Source organism: Anoplophora glabripennis, unplaced genomic scaffold, assembly GCF_000390285.2.
Source record: "Anoplophora glabripennis isolate ALB-LARVAE unplaced genomic scaffold, Agla_2.0 scaffold483, whole genome shotgun sequence".
Lineage (NCBI taxonomy): Eukaryota > Metazoa > Arthropoda > Insecta > Coleoptera > Cerambycidae > Anoplophora > Anoplophora glabripennis.
The window spans coordinates 338,026-351,963 of record NW_019417794.1 but is presented as its reverse complement, the minus strand read 5'-3'; the positions used below and the strand labels follow the sequence as shown (position 1 = coordinate 351,963).

The 13,938-nt window shown below is 36.8% G+C and overlaps 1 protein-coding gene across 4 annotated transcripts in view; it reads right to left on the bottom strand.

Annotated features, from left to right (window-relative positions):
- Positions 1–13,938, bottom strand: part of LOC108910846 (hemicentin-2) — a 110,964-nt gene that overhangs the window by 9,406 nt on the left and 87,620 nt on the right. For all 4 annotated transcript variants that reach the window (XM_018715591.1, XM_018715592.1, XM_018715590.1 and 1 more), the window contains one exon: positions 4,958–5,323. In XM_018715591.1, coding sequence (XP_018571107.1) covers positions 4,958–5,323 — 366 coding nt within the window. The remainder of the gene's footprint in view (positions 1–4,957; positions 5,324–13,938) is intronic.

The window sequence follows — 13,938 nt, the reverse complement described above, 5'->3', positions numbered from 1 at the left end:
CCAAGACGTGATTGGGGACTGTCTCAGCAATAGGAAACTCATCATAGAGAAAGGGAGGGTCATTGAGGTGTATGCTGGTGTTCCCCAGGGATCCATATTGGGGCCTACCCTGTGGAACATCGCTTATGAAGGGGTTCTGGGCTTAAACTGGCCAGAAGGAATTAAAACGGTCGGCTTTGCCAATGACCTGGCACTGGTGGCCGAGGCTGATACAGAGGTAGAACTCAAATCCAAGACGGACAGGGCGTTAGTTATGGTCAGCGGTTGGCTGAGAACCTGAGGGCTTGAGTTGGCGCCAGAAAAAAACCGAGGCTGTCATGATAAGGGGGCCTAGAGGGAAGAGAAACAAGGCTAGTTTTAGCCTAGGAGAAATCACTATCAGACCAAAAAGAGCCATTAAATATCTCGGCGTGTGGGTTGACGACAACAGAAATTTTGGTAGGCACGCAACTGAGGCAGCCGCCAAGGCCGAAAGGAGGGCGGCATTGTTGGCAAGAATTATGCCAAATGTGGATGGTCCCTCCCTCTCTAAGAGGGTGTTGCTGTACAATGTGGTGGCTTCTACATTGTTATATGCGGCGCCGGTGTGGCACGAGGTAATGAAGTTGGGGAAATACAGGGGTATCCTCGAAAAAGCGCAAAGGAAGGCCCTACTTAGGGTAGGTTCAGCGTATAGGACTGTATCAACCGTGGCAATCCAGGTAGTTACAGGCATAGTCCCCGTACATCTGATGGTGGAGGAGAGGAGGAGGCTGTTTGAAAGAGAAGATGGAGGGTCTAGGGCTGCAAAAAAGAGGAGAGACGTAGAACTATGCAGAGGTGGCAAATGGAGTGGGATGGAAACCAAAGTACGGGAATGTGGACCAAGAGACTTATTAGAAATCTGGAGACATGGGTGGGGTGTGACCATAGAAATAGTTCGTACTTCCTGACTCAAGCCCTGACTGGTCACGGTGCCTTTGGGGTATATACAAAAAGGATTGGGAAAACCGCGGATGACAGGTGCCCATACTGCAGAGAAGTCGGCGACGCCTCGCATACATGTTTTGCATGCCCTAGATGGAGCGGGGAGAGGAGGCGAGCCGAGTTGATGGTGGGAGAAGAGATCACAGCGGACAACCTGATAGCAGTAATGACGGGGAGCAAAGCAGGATAGACTGCTATAGAAAACTTTCTCACCAGTGTTATGAGGAAAAAGTGTGAGGATGCGTTAAGGAGGCAGGCAACCGAGGCGGATGAGGACTAGGGGGAGTAGAAGATAGGGACCACGAGTAGATGTTCTCAGCAAATCCGATGAAAGCCAATAGCAGTTCCGGATTCGCTGAAGTCCAATAGAATGGGTGAAGAAAGGGGGTTTTTTTGGCCGGTAGGAGTCCGGCAGTATCGGGTGTGATAGAGCATAGGCACCCGATCTCCATGATGGATTTTTCCACCGCAACAAAAAAAAAGGTGCCCTTGACATCGTTGGACATGAGTATGGAGTTATTTTTCAAAAATTCAAGATGGCGAATTTCATATAGTGACTTATAAGGCTAAAAAACCTGAAATCGTCATTCAAAGGGAAGTAAACTGTCGATTTCACCCATAAACCTTATCTGAACAGATATTTCTCATGTTTTTCAGGTCGCTAGAACATGACGTTGATGGTATAATATCATATATCGACTCTAACCTCAAAAATATTTGAAAAATATCGATTTTTCGTTGATATAGCGAGCTAAACCTCAAAAGAATAGACAATTTTCATGTTTTTGGGGTTGCTGAAACATGATAATGAGGTTTTTTTATGGTATATCATACACCGATCCTAACCTCAAAAGTATTTGAGAAATCTGGATTTTGTGTTGATATAGCGAGCTTGACCTCAAGAGAATAAACATTTCTTGATGATTAAATCAACACCAGTTCTTCTCCATCAGAATCTTATTTCAATAGTTTTGTTGTGCTGCGAATTTTACAACCGCCTTTATCAGGATAATTTATTTGGGTTCTCAGTTTTTGATTGCTGGTTAATATTCTTTCAGGTGTCCACATTTTTATTCATTTCAGAGGCAACAACTTCGTTGTTTTAGATCTATATTCATCAGGAACATGGCTGATCCAGAGCAAATGAGTGATGTGCAAATGACGTCTCATGCTGATAGATGTGCAAATCCATTCGGAAGGCAAAGCCACGTAGGGAAAGAATTGATATTTGTCAAAAAATCTTCTGAATAAATTTCCACATCTTTCTTTAAATGCTAGAATGTGTAACGATTGCAGGAAATTATGTTATAAGACTCAACGTGAACCTGCTCCTGGAACAACTGTTAGCTAAGATTTAAATGATTATATCGAAGATGATATGTCACCCCCTAAAAAATCACGTTCGTCAAGAGAAGAACAATTGGAAGAACTTCTTCAAGGTCTAAAAGAAAAATTTCGAAGTTTACCTGACCATGATCCACTGAAGGTATCAATACTCATGATAGCTCCAACCTGTTGGACTATTCGTGAAATCCCTGAAGAGTTCGATACTTCTTATCATACGGCCAAAAAAGGGAAAGATCTTAGAGAAACCGTTGGTGTATTAGCATCTCCACCAATTAAAAAAGGAAAAAATCTACCAGACAACACTATTTCTAAAGTAATTGATTTTTATGAAAATAACGTGAATAGCAGACTTATGCCACACAAAAAAGGGACGGTTATTGTGTATGATGAAGATGGTAAGAAGATGCAGAAGCGTTTATTATTGTGTAATATTAAAGACCTCCATAATCAGTTCAAAGAGAAATTCAAGGAATATCCCATTGGACTATCCAAATTTGCTGAACTTCGACCAGAGTGGTGTGTTACTGCAGGTAAATCTGGGACTCACAGTGTGTGTGTTTGTGTAGAACATCAAAATTTTAAAACCATGTTTGACGAAATTAAATCAAAAATGTTGTGCAATGGTTCAAAAGCAGTATTTAAAGACTACAAAGACTGAATTGAGTATGTTCTGTGTCGAAATAAGACAGTTGCTTGTCGATTACTTGAGTGCGAAACATGTCCAAACCTTGAAAAATTTTCAGATATTGTATTTCAATCACTTAAAAAATCGAACCTTCCACAGGTCATTTTCAGTACATGGACAAGCACTGATCGATGTACGTTGAAGAAACAATGTCTAAGTCCTGGAGATTTTGCTTCTGAATTGAGTGAAAATCTGATACAGCTTATCACTCATGATTTTATCTCAAAGGCTCAGGCAGCATTCTTCCGTGACAAGAAAGAAAATTTGAGAGAAGACGAGGTGCTACTCCAATGTGATTTCGCCGAAAATTATGCTTATGTAGCACAAGATGCTGCACAGGCCTTTCACTATAATAATGATCAGTGTACAGTTTTCACAGTTCTGTTTTATTATCGTTGTGGTGAGGAGACAAAACATTATAGTGCTATTCTGTTATAAGATACTACAACTCATGATACAGCATCAGTATATCTGATGCAACAGACCATGATACCAGAAATAAAGTCTGCCCAAGAGTAAAAAAATCATTTATGGGACTGATGGAGCTAAACAGCACTTTAAAAATAGATTTAATATGTTTTATTTGATGGAGCATGAGACAGATTTCAAACTTGAAGCTGAGTGGCACTTTCATGCAACTCCTCATGGGAAAGGCCTCTGCGATGGTTTAGGAGCGACTCTCAAAAGAGAGGCAACTCGTTATAGTCTTCAAGTCAAACCAAATGATGTGATTTTGGATGCAAAATCTCTTTTCAATTGGGCTCGAAGAAATTTAAAAACATGCCAATATTCTATTACAGCAAAGGAGATCATGAAAGGACTCGAAAGATCCTCAATCGAAAATATCCTCATATTTCATCTATAAATGGTATTCAAGAAAACCATGCCTTTATTCCTATCGTAGGTAAGAAATTGAAAATGAAAATATTCTCTAATGCAAACAATTCAAAAATTCTGCAATACTGATTAGTAACAGGATTATTCTAACGCCTGCTCACCGAAAGATCGTATCTCAATTGTTGAAATTATCACAAATTGATCGGGTGTCATGGAATATTCACTGGGTACATCTCTTAATGACGTTTATAATGAAAAGTTATTCTAGATGACATTTATTTGACTATAGATTAGAAAAATTGCTTTCTTGACAAATAATTAACTGGAAAAAACACCACAATATCAAATCGTCTCTATTTCACATTTTAGTGACCATAGAAACATGAAAATTGTCTATTCTTTTAAAGTTTAGCTCACTATATCAATAAAAAAATCGAGATTTCTCAAATACTTTTGAGGTTAGGATCAGTGTGATACCATCAAAAAAACTCATTATAATGTTTCAGCGACCCTAAAACCATGAAAATTGTCTATTCTTTTGAGGTTTAGCTCGCTATATCAACGAAAAATCGAGATTTTTTAAATGTTTTTGAGGTTAGAATCGATATATGATATTATACCATCAAACAAACTCAACGTCACGTTCCAGCGACCTGAAAAACATGAGAAATATCTGTTCAGATAAGGTTTATGGGTGAAATCGACAGTTTACTTCCCTTTGAATGACGATTTCAGGCTTTTTAGCCTTATAAGTCACTATATGAAATTCGCCATCTTGAATTTTTGAAAAATAACTCCATACTCATGTCCAACGATGTCAAGGGCACCTGTTCAGACTATTTGGGTATGAATTTGTCGTTAATCTAATTACTGTGAGAAGTTTATCGGACAATTCTTTATTTTTCTCATACTTCTAGGCGCCATATTATGTCCGCCATCTTAGATTTTTCAATTCTGCCAATTAGCATCTTAAAGTACTAGGAAACACGAATTTTGTAAGCCGAAAACCATCTTCGTAGGTGCTCTCAAATTTTGGGCACAGGCTTGGAAAATTTCAGTAAAAACAGAAAATACATAACAATCTCGCACATTTAAACAATCAAAGGTGATTATTTTTCTTACCAACTACATTTAATGTAATAAAATGGCTCATTTTTGGTTCTGTGCTAACTTGGCATTCGTATTGACCGGCGTCCCTAGCTTGTACGTATTTTACTTGTAGAGTCCACGTGTCCGTTGCCTCAACAAAGAATGCCTGGAATCTATCATCAGCTATGAAGGTATATCTATCTACTGTTAAAATATGGGCATCTCGTCTCCTTATCCATGACACAGATTTGTTACCAAGTTGTTTAATTTTACAGGGGATATACGCATGGGTCCCGAGCTGGGTCGTTATATTAGTAGTAGTTGTAGGGTCAAAGTATGGTCCAGTATACAACCCTGTAAATCGCTTAACGGCATGGGCGGCTTCTCCTTCATGGAAGACTGAAAAAAAAAAAAACAACCTCAATGAGAGACAGGATAAACATTAACTGTTAAATAAGAGTTTCATAAACAATTGTTAAGGTAACAGTCAGGAAAACTGTAATTTAATGACATCACATAGCATCACATGTGTGTTAATAAAACTGGAGTGCACAAGCTAAATAGTTTAGTTTTACTCTAGAACTCGAAAAAGTTCAGTAATTCTTAGGCGCAACTTGAAAATGAGGCTCCCAGGGGAAATAAGCTATAAAACAGACTTGTACATATCTAATACACCACTCAATTGCAACCTAACTCAATAGGAGAAATAGGGGCCAGTTGTATAAACACTATCTTAAACATAATATACATGAGTGCCTTGTGGATGGCTCTGTAAACACCACCACAGGAAGTTATGTCATGTGAGGTGGTATATACAGGGTAGGAAAGTACCGATGGTCTATCTGAAGTTACGTGAGAGCGATAAAGTAAGCCATAGAAATCCGTGCGATAGAGAAGGATGGCTATAATGAAGGCGTGTCATAGTCACCGCCCGTTTCGCCCTTCCACAAATAAGATTCACTTATTTGTGGAAGGGCAAAATGGGCGTTGACTATTAGACGCCTTCATTATAGCCATCCTTGTCTATCACATGGATTTCTAGGGCTTACTTTATCGCTCTCACGTAACTTCTGATAGACCATCGGTACTTACCTACACTGTAGATAAAATACTTAAAGGGTAAACACCACTTCTGAGTTAGCCTCTTATTATTGAATATACCAACGAGTTAGCCTCTTATTATTGAATATACCAACGAATTTCTAGTGAATGACCGTGAAAATACTATGAGACACGGGCGGATACGTATCATTGTGAGCCTAGGAACCACTTCAATGCTAAGTAAAGCTAAGTCAGTATCTGTAACACCTCATTTAAGAGGTAACATCAGAATCCTAAAAATGTTTATTTTTGTTTTTCCTATTTTATGAGGTATAAATAGACTGCTTCCAAGCAACCAATAAATATTGTTTGTTTTGTAGACGCCACTTTTACAAAAATGTATAAATTTTAATAATTATTTTGTTTACTGACATATTTTGTGAACAAATTACAAAATACAAGTACATCTAGCACTCGGTTGCAATGGAACAATACGAATATACCATTCTTCAAAGGTAGTTTCTCTGAATAAAAATAAAAAGATACAATTTTGTTTCCTTAAAAATAACACCAAAAATATTAGGTAAACAAAGGGGGAGGGTCAATTAGGCCGGATTTCGGCTCCCTTCATTTTTTGGCCTAAAAATGTATTTTTTTAAATTATTTATATCCAATAACTAATCGATTTCATTCCAAACGGAACCTCCCCCCTCCTTCCTATTCAGGATCAAGGTTAATTAGAGGTCAAATTGAGAAGTACATTAAATCAAAGGATCTTGGATTACAGTTTTTTTGGGTCGCCGAGTCCGAATCGGACATTAGTTTATTTGTATCAGACCATTTTAAGGTTGTTTCAAGGTAATTTCAAGGTCAAATTGAGAGAAATCCTAGCAATCAAGTCCGACCACGTTATACAGGATTTTGGAGTCGCCGAGTTCGAATCCGAGGTCAGTTTGTCTGTATCAGGTTATTTGAAGGTCAGCTCAAGGTCAAGTTGAGAAAAGCCAAGCAATTAAGTCTAACCGCCTGTTATATAGATTTTTGGGATAGCTGAGTTTGAATCCGAGGTCAGTTTGTCTGCATCAGGTCATTTGAAGGTTATTTCAAGGTCATTTAAAAGTCAAACCAAGAAAAAACCGAGAAATAGGCCACATTGGCTGGAATCCTCAGTTTGCTACCAGAACTCGAAGACATCCACTCCACGGACCACCCTGAAGACTAGTAATCCGGAATAAGCAAACAAATTGTATTTTCCTATTTTTACTTGTTCTGTATTGATATTGTGGGTACACATGTTGCAAGTGATTTTTAAGTACAACGTCAAGAGCGCCAGCGAGATGCCGGCGCCGCCCGGACGCACCAGGGTTCCCGGAAGACGACCCCGGCAGATTGGTGCCAATGACCAGGTACTTCTGCGAGCGAATCCACGCCAAGACGGACTCTCCAGCAAACACTCGAACCGACAACACGTCTTTTTTCACAAGTTTTGTTTTCAAATAAAATACTTTATTTGTACCGTTGAGAGCACGTTTTATTTTTGCTGTACAGCGAAAGCAACCCTCAGTACAAGTCCAGTTTGAACTCTAAATGTTGGATGGTACGGCAGCAACTTGGGTTTGGCTGTGAACAACACCGCCTTCGTATAAGGTAGTTCCTTCAAATAAACTCTAGGCTTAAGACACGTACGCAAATTTTTAGTTAATAGTTAAAGCAGTTCTGAATAACATATTTAAATTTTAAATCTAGTGACAATTTCGTTTTTTAGAAATTAATTTTCAATGTTTAAAGAATTAACACGTTCAAAGAAAAATTCTACTTAAAAAAATCGTACAGAATTCTGCCGGTAATAATTTTTTTCGTTTTGACATACTTTTTGGTGAAATAAAAAAAAATTGTAATCACAGCTCAAAAATGCAAAAAAGTAAAAAATGACAACAATGAATTTTTCAGTTATTGTTGATACTTTGTTTAAATTAAAAAACATTCAAAAACTGATTACACCATTGTTTGACCCAAAACTATTTTTATACAGTATTGCTATAAACATAAGTCGAATAGTGAATAAATAAAAATAAATATTTTCTTTTCCGTAGAATCGATTAGTGTACTTATTTTTTTTGAAGTTTGATGAATTCATAGATATACAGTGAGTCCAAGATAAGGATGGGATAGCATTCGGACCTAGAAAACGGTAAAAGATACGGAGTGGCTCAAATTAGAAAAAAGTTGTTTTTTTATACCCAACAATATGCTGTTTAGAAAGTTTTAAAATTCCGGGTAGTTCCGGAGATATCCGGAAAAACCCGAAATTTTGCTAAATTGTTTAATTTTTTCTGGCTTTATTTGAAAACGATTTTTAAAATAAATTACATATTTACAATGTGTTAAATCCGTCGCTGCTTTTTATGACAAAATCTAGTCATTTTTAATTTTGAATTAGGGGATATTACTATTGTAATCGCTTAAGAAGTGTTTAGCTTGTTTAAGCTATAATTTAAAATTTTTCCTGAGTTATAAGTCAGTAAGTAAGTCATAACAGTATAAAAATCAATACCGCACAAAATATCCAACAATTTTTTACTACTGTTAGCAATACTCGTACTAATTAACTAATTAGAAATAATAAAATATTTGATAAATTCGCATTATTTTTTTATTAGGTACAATTTTTTAAATTTTGGATTAAAAAAATTGTTGGATATTTTGTGCTGTATTGACTTTTATTCTCTCATCTCTCTCCTCCAATAGATATAGGTATTTTGAAAGCGTTCAGAGCCGTACTCAGGAAAAATTTTTAATGATAGCTAAAAATCTATTTAAGCGATTACAATAGTAATATCATCTAATACAGAATTAAAAATGACTAGATTTTGTCATAAAAATAGCAGCGATATATTTAAAGAAAATTAATCTGATGATGGCCCGTCGAAGACGAAATGTGGGATTGCAAAAATGTTGACGCCATTGGATAGAGCGAAAAAAGTGGCAGTGTAAATATGCAATTTATTTAAAATTCGTTTTCAAATAAAGCCAGAAAAAAATTAACGATTTTGTAAAATTTTGGGTTTTCGGATTTCACGTCAATAGTAGACTTTGCAGTTAATACTTTATATTGCCGAAATCTCAAATCATCCTGAGATAATTTATCATTTGTGCATTTGTAATTCGACTTGGATGTTTATAGCAATACTGTACAAAAATAAAGTTATGGGTCAAACAATGAGACTGTTTTTTTTATTTCTTTCCGTAGAATTGAATGGTGTAATCAGTTTTGGATGTTTTTTAATTTAAACAAATTATCAACAATAAACTGAAAAATTCATTGTTGCAAGTCATTTTTTATTTTTTTTGCATTTTTGACCATGTTTTTGAAATGTTATTACAGATTTTTGAAATTTAAGTAGAATTTTTCTTTGAAAAAAGTGTTTTAGGCTGAAAAAAATTAATATCTCAGAAACTTCTTGATTTTGTTAACTAAAAAAATTTGAGGTTATTTAAGACAGAGAAAGGTATACTTTCACCAAGTTTCGTCAAAATTAAATTAGTTTTGCGGAAATGAGAAATAAAAAACGAAAAAAACCTGTTTTTCGCATTTTTCTCGGAAATTTGGAGGTTATGTTAAAAAGTGACTTCTACAAAAGTTGTAGATTTTTGCATGATCTACAACTTTTGTATTGGATACTTTTTTGTTTGACGTCAACTTTCGCCAGAAATCCCAATGGTACAATTTTTCATAACTTTTCAACCTTCCAAATCAACCCTTAGCCGCCCCTGCTCACGCATTTACTTTTTTTAGGTTTATTTAAACCCTTTTACCATTCCCAATTATAAAAGTCCAGGTAACAATTTTTTTTTTCTCCAAGTGTAATTTGGTTGGACTATACAGGGTGCCCCAAAAGTATGTAACTTTCGAAAAATGCATTTTGAGGAAAAATGATTCTGACAAAAGATTTAGGATTTTCCCTGGCTATTCAGTGGTGACCCTAGATTTGACCTTGACCTTCAAGGTTATTTCAAGGTCAAGTTAATTTTTTCAAATGGGATGCCCTACTTTTGACCCCGGAAATGAAGAGCGGAAAATTTTACGTTCAGATATGTTCTTGACCATTTTCCGAATTTGACCTCTGATGGTCATTAAAGGTCAATTCAAGGTCACGCATGGTTAGGCGCGCTGTCTTGAAAACAACTGGTTGCAAAAAAAATGACCATAACTAACGTTGTAGGATTTTTCCCTGGCTATCTGACGGTGACCCTTGATTTGACCGTGACCTTCACCTTCAAAAACCGTACTACATCAATTTTGGCAAAAATCGGTTGATTTTTGAAATCGCGTCCGCCATCTTGGACTAAAACTCCTCAAAAACAGATTTCAGATTCGTAATCAGCGACCCCAAAAACCCCCCTATACCAAATTTGGCGTAAATCGGTTAATTTTTTGGAACCGCGTACGCCATCTTGGATCCGCCATCTTGCCCTAAAATTCCTCAAAAACAGATTTCATATTCGTAGTCAGCGACCCCAAAAACCCCCCTATACCAAATTTGGCGTAAATCGGTTAATTTTTTGGAATCGCGTCCGCCATCTTGGAAAATGGTCAAGGACATATCTGAACGTAAAATTTTCCGCTCTTTTCATTTCCGGGATCAAAAGTAGGGCATCCCATTTGAAAAAATTAACTTGACCTTGAAATAACCTTGAAGGTCAAGGTCAATGTCAAATCTAGGGCCACCATTGAATAGCCAGGGAAAAATCCTAAATCTTTTGACTGAATAATTTTTCCTCAAAATGCATATTTCGAAGTTATTGTGCTGTTTCCATACTTTTGGGACACGTTGTATATGTTCATTTGGCCAACAACATATTTTAATTATTTATGTCCTCAAACAATTTTATTATGATGGTAAATTTCGTTTTGTTCCGATTCAAAAGGCCTCCAAAATGCCATGTTGTAATAATATTATTTCTCCCTTTCCAATTGTAATATCAATGATTAATAAAATGTGCCTATAATAAATTAAAATTACCTGAATCACACCAAATTCCGCATTGCCGCATTGCTACACTGCTGGGCAATTTGTCGACCATTTGTCAACGGCTGAGATTTATTGCCCCAATGCAACTGTATTTGTATTTCGTTTGCCCGCGCTCGCATTCTTCAACTGCGCGTATACATTTCTACCACCTCCACGTTTAGTTCGACCAGACCTGTATATGGGTATGGCTAAATAAATATAGGAACAAGTTTTTCAAATATTTCAATCCCGAGTTGCTGCGCCAGCGACCGAACCTGGTACATACTGTCATCCTCTTGGTTCTTCAATTGATATCGGAGAGACTACACCTTAACATACGTTGTATGCACATTACCGAAACTGCTGGTTTAGTTGTGAATAGCACTGACAGTGGAAGACGTGAAGTATTAGCCGTTCAACGACGGATAGACCCAGGAAGTTTCGCTGCGAACAACACCGCTTCCAGGAGAAATCTGTCACCCACTACCGAACGTGCACCTCGAATAGGCTTTGCCTACTTTTAACAACAATATTCCTTTATCCTGATTGCCGTTTGCTTATTTATGCTATTTTTGTACTGTGCTGCTACCTTTTCTCCTTAGCTGGTAATAACTCCGCTTAATTTTTGTTGCTTGCTAGCAAGCCCAAAGGGTCAAAAATACGCGCAATACAAGAAAATAGTAATCGTTTTGTAATAGGTTGAGTAATGTCTGTATTTATGTTCTTCCACACGTCATTTTCTGACGACAAGATTAGATCTAATATCTTTGATTTTTTAGTCGTTAAATTGTAAAATGGTATCTAGTTCCCATTGACCGACAATATTTTCTACAAGACTCGAATTATTTGACCGCCATTTTCTTAAACTGAAACCACCCGATTGTAGTAATTTTGTTGTTTCATCAAGAACATACCGAATGCCCTCGATGGCATCTAAACCGCTGATCAAGTCATCCACATAAAAGTCACATTTTATAATTTCAGAAATTTGTGGATGCTCATTCTCACAATCTTTCGCTAACTGTTGTCGTATCGTATGGTTAGAAACGGAGCACAAGCAGTTCCATAAGTGAGACGGTATTTAACGTATAAGTTTTAAGCGAAACGATGCGGTCTAAATCTCAACAAAATAGATAACAGGTCATCCTGTATCGTGGGTCTGACCATTTGTAAATTGTTTAATGATACACCCGAAGATAAGCTCGCCTCTCGCGTTACTGCGTTACCCCATGGTGAGGCATATAATAATAATAAGAAACACAATTTTCTGACTCGTCTAGCGAGACTACCGACATATGTCCTAATAACTCATAACTCATGGTTCATAAAGTTTATATACCGTTTATATACCGGAGAACCTTGCAATTTTCGCTCTAACCTCAAGAAATGATGTTTAGCTTGGTCATATGAATCGCCCAATTTCGTCACGTCGCCCCTTAGGAATCGAAACCTCCAAATGACCATTCTCGAGACGTCTAGTACTTGTTTTAAAATGATTTTCATAGGCGCGCTCCTAATCAGACCAAAGATTATTTATGGATATTTCTTCGAATTCCCAGAATAGAGCCAACTGCACTTCGATCGTACTTGCAACTTTACATTGAATTGTCTGTTGCCTTAGACTTGTTGTAGGTCCCGACACTATCCACCCCAAGCTAGATTTTTGCAATACTGGATAACCCTTGCCTAACCGAATTTGCCCTACGCCTATGATGTCCCAATAAACATCAGCGTCTATCAAAATATCTACCGCTGCTGGCTTATGAAATCCTGGATCTGCCAGGCGAATATGACAAATTTTTACTTATTTTTTACAGTTGGGAGATTTGTTGTTATATTTGGCAAAACGTTATTTTTTTACTAAAATTGTTATGATTCGGACTAATTTTAATATCACAACGCTTTGATATTTGTGACAATGTGTTATTTATTCCAGCAACATTGAATTCCACATTGATTTCATCCAATTTTAACCTTTTACTTGCGTTCTGCGTTATAAAACAACTTTGGGAACCTATGGGTCCAAAAGAAACCGTACGGAATGTATTTTTCCATTTTTATCAAGTACTTGTCCCAAAGCAAATGACAACAATACCTGCTCTTGCTTACTAGCCGACGTCAAAACAATATTTGTCCCTGGATTTGCACTCTTGCGATCGCCTGCATTAGCTTGTGCAGGTGTATTTGTTGTATTTTTAAAATGCAATAATGTATTATGCCGTTTTTTACACTTACCACACGGCCCTAGTCGACATTGCTTTTGAGTATGACCTCTTTTTAGGCAATTTAAACATAGATTTAATTTTTTACCATCCCGTATCTCTCGTGTGTAGAAAATTTTAGAAATAAATCACAGTCATAAATTTTGTAATCATTTTCGCAAAAGGAACAAACGTGTGTGATTGAATTTATCGGCGAATTTTCATTTTTTGCTAAATCGTTTAAAAATAAAGTAACATCTTCTAACGTAGGAACGTAGGATATGCACAACTAATATATCCCATTGGTTAGTGGGTTGGCCCAAGATATTTAAGGCACGTAAGTGCCTTTCGGCATTGCCTAACATATCGCGTATCTGGACGATTCCCTTTGTATATTTCCAGATTGAAAAACGCATTTACATGATTTTGCAACAACAGCATTTTTATTGAACCTATTGCATACTGCTGTTTCATAATTAGCTGCTGAAAACCTTATTGTATTTATAATTTATTGTGCCAACGAACTAATTTGGAAAAAACCCGATTCAAATTTCTCGCGTTCCTCAAACTGATTTCCTGGTTCTTCATCCAGGCTTTCAATATAATTGTACTTGATCGAATTCAGCAATGAATGATACGGTCCTTGCAAGTCTTTGTTGTAATTCGATTATTTGAAGATCAGTTTTATATTCACTTGTCTGGTAAGATGTATTAATCGCGCTTTTAGAGACCCGTTTTCTAATTAAGTCTTTTAATTCTA